Raw genomic sequence first — 12,702 nt, 5'->3', positions numbered from 1 at the left:
TCATGTTCTGTCAAGTGTTGCAACCCAGTTGAGACAGATGCTATTCCTAGACTGCATTCTTCATACAATTTACTCCACAGTACTTTCACTTATTTAATGAGATACCATGGAATAAGTGGCTGAATGATTATGGCCTTAACTATAACAAAAGGGGTGTAATAATAGCTGTAAATTTATTCTTGAATATCATTTGAATGAATCTATTGTGGTGGAATAAGTAGATTGAAGACTGAGCAATAATTTTGAGATGTTAACCTCAGTCAAAACATGGACTCAGTCATGCTGAAACTGCATTGACTTCTCACTTTCTGCTATGTAATTTCTGTGGGTAAAACATGGACATTTAGTAGCCAACGTGTATAATTATTTTTTATGATGCTGCTATCGTTGACCTGGCTCAGATGTTAGGCTTAAAGTGATTTCTCTGATTTGGTATAATCACTGACGCCCAATTCAGATATAGCCATGTGGAACAATTGCACACTCATAGCAGTGGTTGGGGATGCACATTCCCAACTGGGGATGCACATTCCCAACATTCCAGTAGAAGCATGCAACCTCATCTGCCCTTGGTAGTACTAATGAGAGCTGCACTAGATACATAGCATCAAAATGCACATCTTCGTGTCAATATGCATCCAGATGCATGTTTAGATCCAGTCTATGCTTGCATCACATCCCTAACTGGATCAGGGAGACTAAGTGCCGATTCTTCCAGGTCATGATCAAAGTTGTAAATATTCAATAGAAAAATATGTCTTAGCAGACAAACAGAGAGGTTCTTTGACCTTTCTTTGGTAGGTTAATTATGGCCAATTGAATTCAGCAATAAAAAATAGATAATAGAGAGCCTTATGTTGCACTAAAGAGATTAAATGCCAAATGCATGCATGTTAAATTCTTGTAATTATTAATGTACCTGATCCATTAATAAGATTGAGATTAGACTTCAGAGCTCTGTTTCGCTGTTCAGAAACTAGTTTTGCAGAATGGTCACTTTGAAGAGGAGACAGAGAGAGCCCCACGGGGACTTTATGCCACATTGCCATTGCCACAGCCACTGGTCCCTCATCTCTACCTTCTGGCCTGCTGGTTGGTAACTGAGAGGAGCAAGCAGATTGTTCTTTTCAGGGGCTCAGATCTGGCCCTGGAACCTTCAGTTTGGCCTTACTCTATTTATATACAAACATTCTGAAGTGCTTATTTTATTTAACATATATCTTGGGAACAAGTTTGTATATGCTGAACATACACTACATTTAATTTCCTTCTAAATTACCAGGTGTGGATTCTGTGTGGCTTTTCTGAACTGTGTATGTTTTGCAGATTATTTTCATTTTAAAGAAAAATGGTTGTTATAATAAATACCTCAAATCAACTTAGTACTCACATTTGACTATTTGTGTTTTTATGCAATCTGCCTAATTCTCAGCTACTTTATTTATGGACTTTAACTGGTGGTAAAAAAAATATAAGAAGAAATGGCTTAAAAAAAGTATCAGCTTAGAAAACTGACAAATATGCAGTAAAAGATTATGGAGACATGCAGTGGCTTTGCTAAAATTAAACACAGTAAGTAGAAAAAATGTAACTAATGTATTACCAGTTTGTGCCATAAATTTAGCAGCATCAGCTTGTTCCTGAGGGACCCTTTTCTCATGAACAGATCGAGGTCGCTGACTTTTAATTGTATGATCTCCCATCATTCCAAATTCTAAAGACAGAATAAAGGTTTATGAAAGCTTGTGCGTAGACATTTCTCAAAAGGTTACATACTATCTCATGCAATAGGTTTGTTTAAAAAAAAAACACCTGGCGAGGGTACTGGCAAAATGTCAGACCAAGGGAACATGGCAGTTAACATCAACTTAGTTTACTAGGCTAGTTAAAAAAGAATGGTTAACTCTGTGTCTGGAGAGGTTTAAACCAAATTCTTTTTGAAATATTAAAAATATAAACATTTCTGGGTTGTAAAAATCAGCTGCCAGACAAAGTCATTTATTTAAGTTGGAGACATTGTACTCAGAATATTTTAAATCAGTGCAAACCACACCAGAAAACTACCACTGCTGAGCTAAGTGTTATCCTATGACAGAACCTAGTGTTTCCTGCAGAGATCAGTAGTTTCTCCTGCTCATCATTCAGAAGGATGGACTGGCAAGCAGGCTTTCATAGAAACAGTGCCAATGTCACATAATGAAGTGGCGCATAAAATGCTTCATGATAAGCTGGATGCAACAGCAGCTGGGGCTGTTACTTTCATTGCTTCAGAAAACTCTCCATTACAAAGAGCGTGGAAGGCCCAGGGCTTTTTCCTGCTGTTGATTCTAAAACACAGCTCTCCTTTGAAATTAATAGGGAAAATCTATGCTAAAAACTCCCATGTGAGAACCATGAGATCCTATTTGAAATAAAACGCAGCTCTGTGATCATTTTCTCCACTGCCTTTGGCAAATCACTTAACCTCTTAACAGCTCAAGCCTACGATTTGCTATGCGAGTCTATACATCCTTGGGGTTGGGTGCACCGGCCTCTACAGCATTCAACATCATAGCACAGGATGGTGTTTCAGAAATGCAGGCCATTATGACATCCCAGCATCAGGGTGCCCATCACAGGCTCCACCAATGAGGGCCATAAGTGACAAACATGGAGATCTCATTCACACATACGATGCAGAGCTTTAGGAGCATGCAGAGTCATTTTAGTGGTGGGAGACAATTCTGGTAAAAGTAAATTAATCTTTAATCCTATGACTATAAGGATTCCAATGACAAAACTCTTCAGTCCTTTTCAGACAGTCTAGTCATGGACAATCAACATATGTAGGCAGAGGAGACACCACAGCAGCAGGTGTGCTTTCATTTCCACATCTGAAATGAAGCTATGCCAGGGCTTCACGGCTTCAGCCTTCCTGTAGATGTTGGCCTACAACTCCCATAATCCCTGACTGTGGTTGAAGATTATGGGAGACGTGGTCCAAAAAATAGCCGGAGGGCCAAAGTTGTGCAGTCCTGGCCTATGCACAGTGACTGTCCACAACCAGAACATTTGGAAAGAGCTTTGTCTCTTTCTCAAGCTCTTTTTTATGAATCAGTTCACAATTGTGGTGGTTTCCACACAAACACCTCATGAGTATGGGGGCTGCCACATGGCTTGGAGCCAGCCTCCATTCATGCAGTGTGTGTGGGGAGGGGTGCCCTCTCTGAGAGTTGGTACCTCCATGTGGGAATTATATGCCTAACCACTGCACTGTGCAGTATCTCTGTCTAGAGCCACTGTCATCATACAAACTGCAGCAGCTACACATAGTCCATGTGGGGGTGTCAGAGCACCTGAGCAGTGCCCTCCTGTGACAGGAGGCTAGAGGGCAGATAAAAGTTCAGTGTCAGAACCCTCCATCCTGAGGAATTTACTAATTTCCCCCTAATATTTCTGGTAAGCATTCCTTTAATGGCTCAATTTTAAATAAATACAATTAACTATTCACTTGTAACCATATATAACTAAAATTAACCTTAGCCACTCATTTTGCATCCTATCCTAAAGAGAATATTTTGATTTCTGAAAACACCTAATTAATAAAATATATTTGTGAATTATATATGTTTTACATGAATTCTAGAAAATATTTATCATACATAATGAAATTATTTAAGAGATAGGTTTAATATTCACCCCCTCACCAAAACACCGAGCTATATATTTTCCTCCTGGTCCGTCTCCTCTTGCTTTCTGATTTATATTTTATAGTGGAGTATGAACATTCAAATTTTCAGAAAGCTATGGTGCAAAACTGGAATTAAATGAATATTGTAAATATAGGGTCAGAGATACATGTCCCAATCAGTTTGTGGCATAAGAATGATAGAATCTGCACAATTTGTGATCCTTCAGCTGTGCACTTAGATCTGCCAGGCACTTGGCAGTCTCCCTATGCCAGTAGTCCCAGACAGAACCAGGAGGTTTACAGGGCCCCTGTTACGTTGTAGTCAGTTCTGTACAAATGTTGTGCATGCCTGCTGGGAAAATAGCATTTTGATGTGCAGGGCCTCCTGGGTGTTGCTTCTTTCTTGAACTCCACCTTCTTGACACTTGACACCGGTACCATTCTCTCAAATGAATGGTCACCCATTTTCAAAATGGAAGACTGCAATTGCTTTGCTATAGGAAGGGGTTCCAGAGGCATTGAGGGAAAGTGTGGTTGTTTTAGTCCACATTTAGATATGTGGAACAACCCCTGAAAAAAGTAAGTATTCTAAGAACTTTGAGATATTATATGATTATCTAACCCGACTGAAAGGCAGGTTTGATGTTCTTTACCTACCTACAAGCATAGTACTATCAGTGCTTTCAAACTGCACTGGCTTACATACAGCGCAACAAGATTCCTGTCTACATGACAAGTGAGATTGTTGCTTCCTTTCCCCTTTAAACTCTGCTGGCACAGTTTGTGGAGTCAGGGAGGCTACATGGCTAGTATGGAGGGTGTCCTCATACTCTTCACATTATTATCAATGAGAAAAGCCATGGGAGTGTGAGGACGCACACCTTAGTAGCCATGGAGCCTTTGCAAGCCATGCCAGTGGGGTTTAAAGGGGTGTGAAAGCGGCAACCTTGCTTGTCACCTAGGTGGACTGCTGTGCTGTATGTAAGTCACAGTCTTATACAAAGAACATATGGCAACAACAAACATACTGCATTAATGCCCTTAAGGACTTACTTAGATATAAACTGCAATGTTGGTTCCTTCTCAAATCACTGAGAGTCCAGTGTGGTATAAAAGCATTGGGATTAGGACTGGGGAAACCTGAGTTCAACCCTGTTCAGTCATGAAGCTCACTGGAAGACTCTGGGCCAATCACATATGTCTCAGCCTAGCCTACCTCACAGGGGCGCTTTCCAGACTAGCTGCTCAAAAGCAGCAAAATGCCTCAATTCAGGCAAGTCACATTTGAAACATAAACAGCAGGGGGAGCAGTCTTGCAGAAACTAACAACCCGAATATGCCAGATATACAACGTCACAGCTCTATATCGCAGCAATTAAAATCAAAACAAGGCATTGGAAGTGTGAACGGCATCCTGCTGTCCACATAGGTACTGCAGAGTCACAACGCAGGAAGTGTGGAAGCACACTTCCGAAATACGATGTGACCCCATTGCAGGGTCTAATCTGGAAAGCACCAGAGCTATTGTGAGGATAAACATAACCATGTACATAACCTCTGGGTTCCTTGGAGGAAGAATGGATATAAATGTAAAAATAAATAAAATACACCTAATCTCAAGAAACTTTGAGTGAAACTACACGAGAAATTGAGCAAGTCATCATCTTTTTGTCTTTTTAAAAAAATAGCAGATCTGAATACAATCTGAATTGGCGCAAGTTAGAGATTTGCATGAACCGGTCCGCAGGCTATGCAAGAGGCCTGCGAATCGGTTCGTGCTGGTGCTGGTTTGCAGTTTGACGCTGGTGGGGGGTTTGCAACATGTGACGTGCAGCCCGTACTTCCAGTATTTCTGGCCAACAATGGGGGCAGGGGCAGCAAGGAGGAACGCTGCCACCCCAAAAACTTTTTTAAAAAACGGAGCGCTGGTGAGGGAAAAGTGGCGGGAGGGGTAAGTGCAACCCCCACACCTTTAAATGGAGACACCCTGCCGGTGTCGAACGGCGCCTCCGCAGTTCCGTGTACATCACTAGTGCAAGTTAGGGGGTGGAGGTTAACCCTTGCCCTCTGTGCCACAGTCTCTATGAAATCTGTCCCCCACCCCCAAAGCTGGTCTTTGTGTGAGGTAAGTGTTGTTGTCACTAACAGTACTCTGCGAATGGTGATTTTGTTATGATTGTGATACAGAAAGGGAAGGGTTAAAGCCACAGCCAATTGTGCCATTGTCTTGATCTGGACTGGGGTCCCCTTCAGCTGCTCTTTTTTAAAAAGAGAGAGAGAAGTACTATGACAGGTTTAACAGCATATCTGGTTTGACCCTTAGGTTTCCTTACAGCTAAGCTTGTGGACAAAGAACAAGGTCTGAAAATATGGTGAAAATTGACTTGTATAGTATAATATACAGTATATGTCTGTCTCAGAGAAAAGGTACACAACATCAGAGCTCCTCCTGAATTTTCATGTTAACTGAAACACTTTTTAAAACAGATATATGCAATGAATGCTGGCCTGTGGAAGCTCCAGAGTATATAATTTAAGGAATCCTTCAGTTATCAGAGTGCTAAGGATAATGCAAAGGTTCCTCTTCTGGAGCCATATTGCAATGAGGCCACATTGGGTTGGACCACTAATCGCCCAACAATGCACCACCCAAAGGGCTTCATTGACTCCAACAGTTCTTGGAAGAAAAAGCAATACCACACAGGACTCAGCTAATGGTGAGTGGCTCTGGAAGGGTGCACACATCCCTCTCAAAAGACACATACAGCCAGTTCAATTGAGTATGGACCGCACTGCAATTTCTCTAGCAATTCCTTAAAAAAAAAAAGAAGAAGCCTGGAAAGTAAGGAAAAGCTGGGTGGCTCTGCTTCACTTATCAGGAACATGATGCAGCACCGGTTGTAGGGTGCAAGCCATTGCTTGTGTTATCACAGCTTCCTTGACTCTGTAGGAATGTGCAGTCTGTATATGCCTGCAATTCTAAGGATTGCTTATTCTGAAGTGTATTGTATGCTTCATAAAATACATAGCCTAAAGTAAATCACCTCCGTCTAATAAAGGAGCTCTGTGTATGGAAGCAGGTTTCCATCTGCACAACTGATGCAGGTCCACATCTGCATCACACTGCAAATCCAGGATCCAATTGAATTGGCTAGATGGGAGAGGCACACACACTTCTGTCTTCTGGAGTGACTTGTTATATGCAACTAGTTCCATGTGGAGGTGGATCAGAGCCAAATGTGTATTAGAAACAAAATACACCCCATTCCCCCAAATTATCGAGGTGGACAGTGTTAATTAAAAGAGGGAGGAACCTCTACTTTGCACATTGATTAGCAATCAACTTGGCGACCATCTCCCTTTACTGCTCCACATCTCTCTTGGCTTATTTTCTAAATTTCACCCCACTAAGACACTGCTGTGCTGTGACACACCTGACCTGAATGAGCAAGAAAATAAATACTACCAAATTCTGTAAAAACACTCCTACTACCCCATGGACATGGTGTCAAAGGCAAACATGCACTTGACAATACCTCCAGCCAAAATGTGATGTGATTTGTCTTGAAAAATCTGTAAATAAGTGGTATAAACGAAGAGTTACATTATGCTATCCATGCCAAAACCAGTAGATAGCTTTGCTTCTTCATCTCAAAACCCAGGACGCGTGGCACTTTTAAATGCATTATTCCTTCCCCAATATTTCCTAATACAGTTCTGTCACACCAACTGAAACAGCAAGGAGCATTCAGCAGCATTTGCATTTACTTCAAGTTGTTTTCTAAATTTCCTCAATAGGTGTTTTAGTCACACCCACATCTGGCTGGTATAATTTTGTTTTCATCACTAGATGGCAGGATATACCTTAACTTACTGCAGACTGTACATGTCTGCAGTAAAAACAAGAATCTAGCTGCTTTCTTTCCCCTACCCTCCATATTCTGTTCCAGCAAATCAAATTAAAAAAAAAAATCAGAAGAATATTCTCTTGAGTAGAGCTTGACTGAAAACAGAATCCTATGATTAAATGACCTAATAAAGGAAGAAAAGAGGGCAATTCCGAGACTCCCTGCAATGATCCTTGCTTTGCTAAATTAACTGGACTGACAGGACAAAAGTGTCAAAGCAAATCATTGATCACTCCTACTTCTGACTAAATGCCATGCGGAAGTATACAAGAACATTCTCTGAAAGAAGACAGAAGAGTTCATAAAAACAACTCCTGAAGGGGTCAGCTCTGGCCTGAGAGCACTACTGGGGTAGTCCTTCCCTCACCTTTAGGCTGCTGGGGAAAGAAAGCCCTGAGGGAAGAGAACCCAGAGCAGTGAAGCTCACATTATCAGTGGCCTACAGGGGTCAGCTTTGCCTGAGGAAACTGTTGGGCAGCCTTTCCCTCACCTTCCCAAGGGCTGATGAAGACCTGTGTGTCATGAAGGAAGAAGATGAGAACCCAGGCCACAGGAACTCATATTATTAGCTCCCAAAGAAACCAACAAAAAGATGTTGGCTGTCACTGACTCTCCATAATGAAATTCCTCATATACAACAGTATCTCTCCTGAGGCTGTATTTTACTTCAACCAGGACCTTCAGTTCTTTCAACAGCTACTGAGTCCTATCTCTCAACAGTTCTGTAACAGAGCAGATAATTAGATCATACAGAGAGGGTTCCCTGGTTCCTGCAGCAAGCAGGATGGAGTTCTGGGCAGCCCTAGGCCTTAAACCTTGCCACTGATGACTGTTTGTTCTTCTATTCAGAGATGCCTAGATGTGTAAGAGGCAGCCAGAAGGAGAAGCTTAGTTATGCTCCTGTGTTTGGCTCTGACCATTGCAGGTCTAGTGACCTTTGCGACTCCCTATGAAACCATAACAAAATAAAAGTAGGTCTGGGCTGAAGGAGGGAAATCCCGTCCCCGCCATACCACATTTATAATCCTTTCACTGGGTGGGGAATATTTAAGGTTTCATTCCACTGCTGGCTTCTTGGAGCAAGTTGCTTACTGGGAGCTATCTAGGGTAATGCAACCCTCGCAGTTCCTGCCCTCGCAGATCCTGCCCTCCCAGCTCCTGGTTTGGGGACAAGACACAAGGCAAGCACAATCCTGAACCAGTCACATGTAATGGCATACTGCTAGGCAAGGAGGCAGAGTTGGGTATTCTTTTTACTTGGCAGACCAAAGATCTGACGGTAGGTTTGACAGTGCAAATGATTCTTTGAAGAGATGTGGTAGCACAGTTTATAAGAACATGAATTATGAGCTGGAGACTCCTGGTTAAAATCTCAGCTCATACAGGAACTGTGGCGTATAGATAAGCCACTAGCTCTTGACCTAACCTCTCCTCTAAAAATAATAGGATTTATAGGGATGATAGGAACAATTGTCTACTAGACCTTTCAGTGGGCATCCCTTTCTCCTTGCATCTATTCCAAAAGGATCTCAGAGATCCACTAGGGGCATCCTGCTAACTCCCTTTATGTGTTTGGTTCAGAATTATGCAAAGAAGTGCCTGTCCTTCAGTCATGGGCATAGTAGCTATTGGACAAGCAGGGACAAATGTCCCTGGGCCCAGAGGGTTGGGAGCCCCCCAAGCAGACCGTCCCAATGCCCCCACCCTTGCTGCCGCCCCTGCCCCATCGCTTCTTATCTTGGCCTCTGGGGGTGGGGTGAGCCGAGCGGGGCAGGCCACCCCCCATGGTGGCGGCCGGGGGTGCTGTGGCTGTTGGGCTTCTCTGGCCAGTCTGCATGCCTCTCTGGCCGAACTGCACACCTGTGCAGTTCGACTATGGACATCACATGCCCAAGACCGCAGACCAGTCAGAGAGGCCCGACAGCCACAGTGCCTGCCACCATGGGTGCCAAGATAAGAAGAGGCAGCAGGGCAGGGGGAGCAGTGGCACTGGGGGCAGTCAACAGGAGGTAGGAGCATCAATGGGGAGATGCTGGTTGCCCCGCCCCTTGCGGCTGACATCAGATTCGGGGGCGGGGTTTGGGGTATTGGGGTGTGTGCAAGATGGGACGGGCTGCCAAGGTTTTATCCCTTGGACCCTGGGGGTCTCGCTACACCCCTTCCCCCAGTTATAGAATTCCTTCCCACTATAGACTCAAAAAGCCCAACACTGAGCACCTTTCAGAAGCAGAAGACCTATCAGGTTGGGCTGGCCTTTGGGGAAAGTCCATTGACCTTGATGAGATGTTATTCTTCTCTGCTTCAAGGAGTTGCTTTTCTTGCCCACCCTGAATCTTCAGGATGGGGCAGGTTACAAATCTAAACAAATAAATACATGAAATGCTACTGGCTTACCTTGCTGGAGTACTTTGCTAGAGTGTTACTTTGCTAGTGTAAGTATGCGAGGTGCCTTCAGCACATATACAAAGTATTTACAACCACTCTGCTACTACTAACTGCCTTGCATACTGCGCAGCGCATCACTGATCCAAGAAAGAGCATGCACACTGCTTCCGAACCACTCTACACCGGCACTATTTGAAATGGCAGGGCTGTTCCATGGCTACTAAGGAGTGCGTCAGTGCAGCTGCAATGGAACTCCTCTCATTTCCAATGGAAATTCCATTGCAATTCCGATGACACACTCCTTAGTAGCTACAGCACAGCCCCACCCTTGCAAAGAGTGTCAGCGGGCTGTAGATGGCTGCGAAACAGAGCACAAGCCTCTCTCTTGGATCGGCGGTGTGTTGTGCAGCATGCAAGCCTCTATGAATAAGATCACTTAGTCTGAAGAGACAGAAGTCTCACACAACTGGAAGCCTCACATACTCAATTAGAGTTTTTTTTTGTTCATGTAGTCGAACCTTCAAAGCAGGATTCTTATGCTTGCTAACAAATGCCAGGCAGGCAGCACCAAATACTCAAGTCTCCCTTACACCAAAGAATCATTACAGCACAGATAAGAAACATGCAGGCTTTAAAGTCTTCCTTTCAGGGTGTTTAAGAGCTTCTTTCAGAGTCTTTAGGAGCATGCCCAGAGGTGATGCTCTGGCTGAGTACATGCTTTCATAGTTCCTTTTGATACATTTTTTAACCATTCTGGTTTTATTTCTGGGCAAATATGACACATTCAAGTGGGAGGCTGCTGCAAAGAAGTTCACATGCGATCATGAAGGCAGAAGAGCCTGAACTGCATTTATATAGGAAAAGATACGGGGAAATCCCTGGAATTAAAAAGTGAAAACAACATCATTATTTGTTTAAGTAACAACTACTGAGCAACTGCTGTCCCCCACAAAATTATGATAAATTGGGGAGAAAAATTCTTGTCATCTAAGCTAAATCTCAAAAATCATTGTACTAAAATTAGCAATACTGATATCTATGCAACATTACACGAGCTTTTTTATTTAACAACTGTGCATCTTTTATGTACACTATTACAGAGCTCTACTCACTAACACTTGACTGCTGGACACAAAGCATGAAGGCCTGGCTCCCAAACTCCATTATTCATGAAGGTCCTCCAAGGACCACGCTCAGCCCAACCAACCTCATAGGGTTGCTGTGAGGATGCAATGGGATAACTTCAATACACTGCCATGAGCTCTAAGGGTAGAGTAGGATAAAAAAAGTAATCATTTACTAAATGATCATCATTTAGTGATCATCAGGGATGTCCTAGCCCACAGCGTTAATTGGATTTTCTGAGTGTCCTGGTAGAATGCTTAGCAAACTTCAAGGAGTTTTTCAAGGATTCAATATGAACACTTTTAAAAGTCCAATATTTTTTGCCACCACTCCCCCTTCTTTGATAGACCCCCATTTTCCCAAAGCCAAAAGAAGCCTACCAAGAGGGAGAGGGTAACAGGCAGAGGAAGGCTGAGTTCTAGGTGAGCCTCTTCCTAGTAGGAAATGACACTTGGAAAATCATCTGAGATTATAGCCAGAGGCAGGACGTGAACCTCATTTTGAGTCCCTCCTAGTTCCTGGAGACAACTTTAAAGGGGATCAGGCCCTTCTATTGAGGAGAGCTGACATAATGAGGTTCCCTTCAGTCAAAGTCTTGTTGCCATTCCTAAGCTGTTTGCAGTGGGACACTCAAACACAGCATTTCCAAATACTGTTATTTTAGATTGTTAGGATTAGCACTACTGGAAAAATTCAATATGCCTTGTATCTATTCAAGGATTTTTAAATAGATATTCATAGTTTATTCATAAGAGTATGATCTAATCAACATTAGGTCACATTCTGTGCAAGGCAACATGTAGCTCTAAGAGGCACGTCTTCCAGCACATGTATTCAGCAGCGTGGGATATTGCCCAGTAAGAGCCCTGCCCATGCTGCTACATGTGGACAAAAAATGTTGGAAGACTTGCACTTAAGGTCACTCTGCTGCAGTGTAAAGTTGGGGAGATGCAGTTGTGCAACAGGATTATTGGAAATAATGGGCATCCTGTTGCACAACTGTGTTTGCCCAGCTCTCTGCCACAGCAGAGCTGCCCGGAGAAGCTTTCCTTCCAACGCTGTTTACATGCACACAGCAGCACAGGTGTGGCTCCTCCTGCCCTCATTGCCTTGTGCAGCATGTGAGCCACCATCTTCAAGTTCTATTTATTTAAGGGGGAGAGTAAACACACACTTTAATTCTCCATTCAAAATCAATGGGATTTCTCAGTGCTTAACTTTAGCCAGGCTGTGCTTTTTAACTTCAGTCTCAACACAACAACTATGTTGCATTTATTTGTATAGACATTATAATCTTATATGTACAGATCTCAGTTTATAGATGCCTACAGATGTTGCACATAACTTGCAACTCACACTATGTCCTCCACCCTTTCTAGATGTCCACCTGCCACAACTGTTATGTTCTCTAGAATAACGTCTAGGTAAATAAACTGAAATGTTTAAATGAAGCAAACGAGTAATATGTAAGTAATTTTTAACTGCACTATTAGATATCCACCCACAGTAAAGAAAAGAGACGTCTGTAGAACATACAAAACCAATTTGTATCTTGAAATATCTTGATTAGCGGCAGCTGCTGCTTCTTGGGGCTGGGGAGGGGGCAGTGGGGAG

The 12,702-nt window shown here is 43.0% G+C and overlaps 1 protein-coding gene across 9 annotated transcripts in view; it reads right to left on the bottom strand.

The window, feature by feature from the left end:
* The window catches only part of ADGRB3 (adhesion G protein-coupled receptor B3), a 668,379-nt gene that overhangs the window by 438,191 nt on the left and 217,486 nt on the right, over positions 1–12,702 (bottom strand). For 6 of the 9 annotated variants that reach the window (XM_053286711.1, XM_053286709.1, XM_053286712.1 and 3 more), the window contains one exon: positions 1,604–1,714. The exons of 2 other annotated variants lie outside the window; for them this stretch is intronic. In XM_053286711.1, the coding sequence (XP_053142686.1) occupies positions 1,604–1,714 (111 nt within the window). Of the gene's footprint in view, positions 1–1,603; positions 1,715–12,702 lie in introns of those variants that run through there. One more of the 9 variants, XM_053286716.1, reaches the window with a different exon arrangement.

Source organism: Hemicordylus capensis, chromosome 1, assembly GCF_027244095.1.
Source record: "Hemicordylus capensis ecotype Gifberg chromosome 1, rHemCap1.1.pri, whole genome shotgun sequence".
NCBI classification, from domain to species: Eukaryota; Metazoa; Chordata; class Lepidosauria; order Squamata; family Cordylidae; genus Hemicordylus; species Hemicordylus capensis.
The sequence above is the reverse complement of the archived record's forward strand: the minus strand, read 5'-3'. Positions and strand labels throughout refer to the sequence as shown.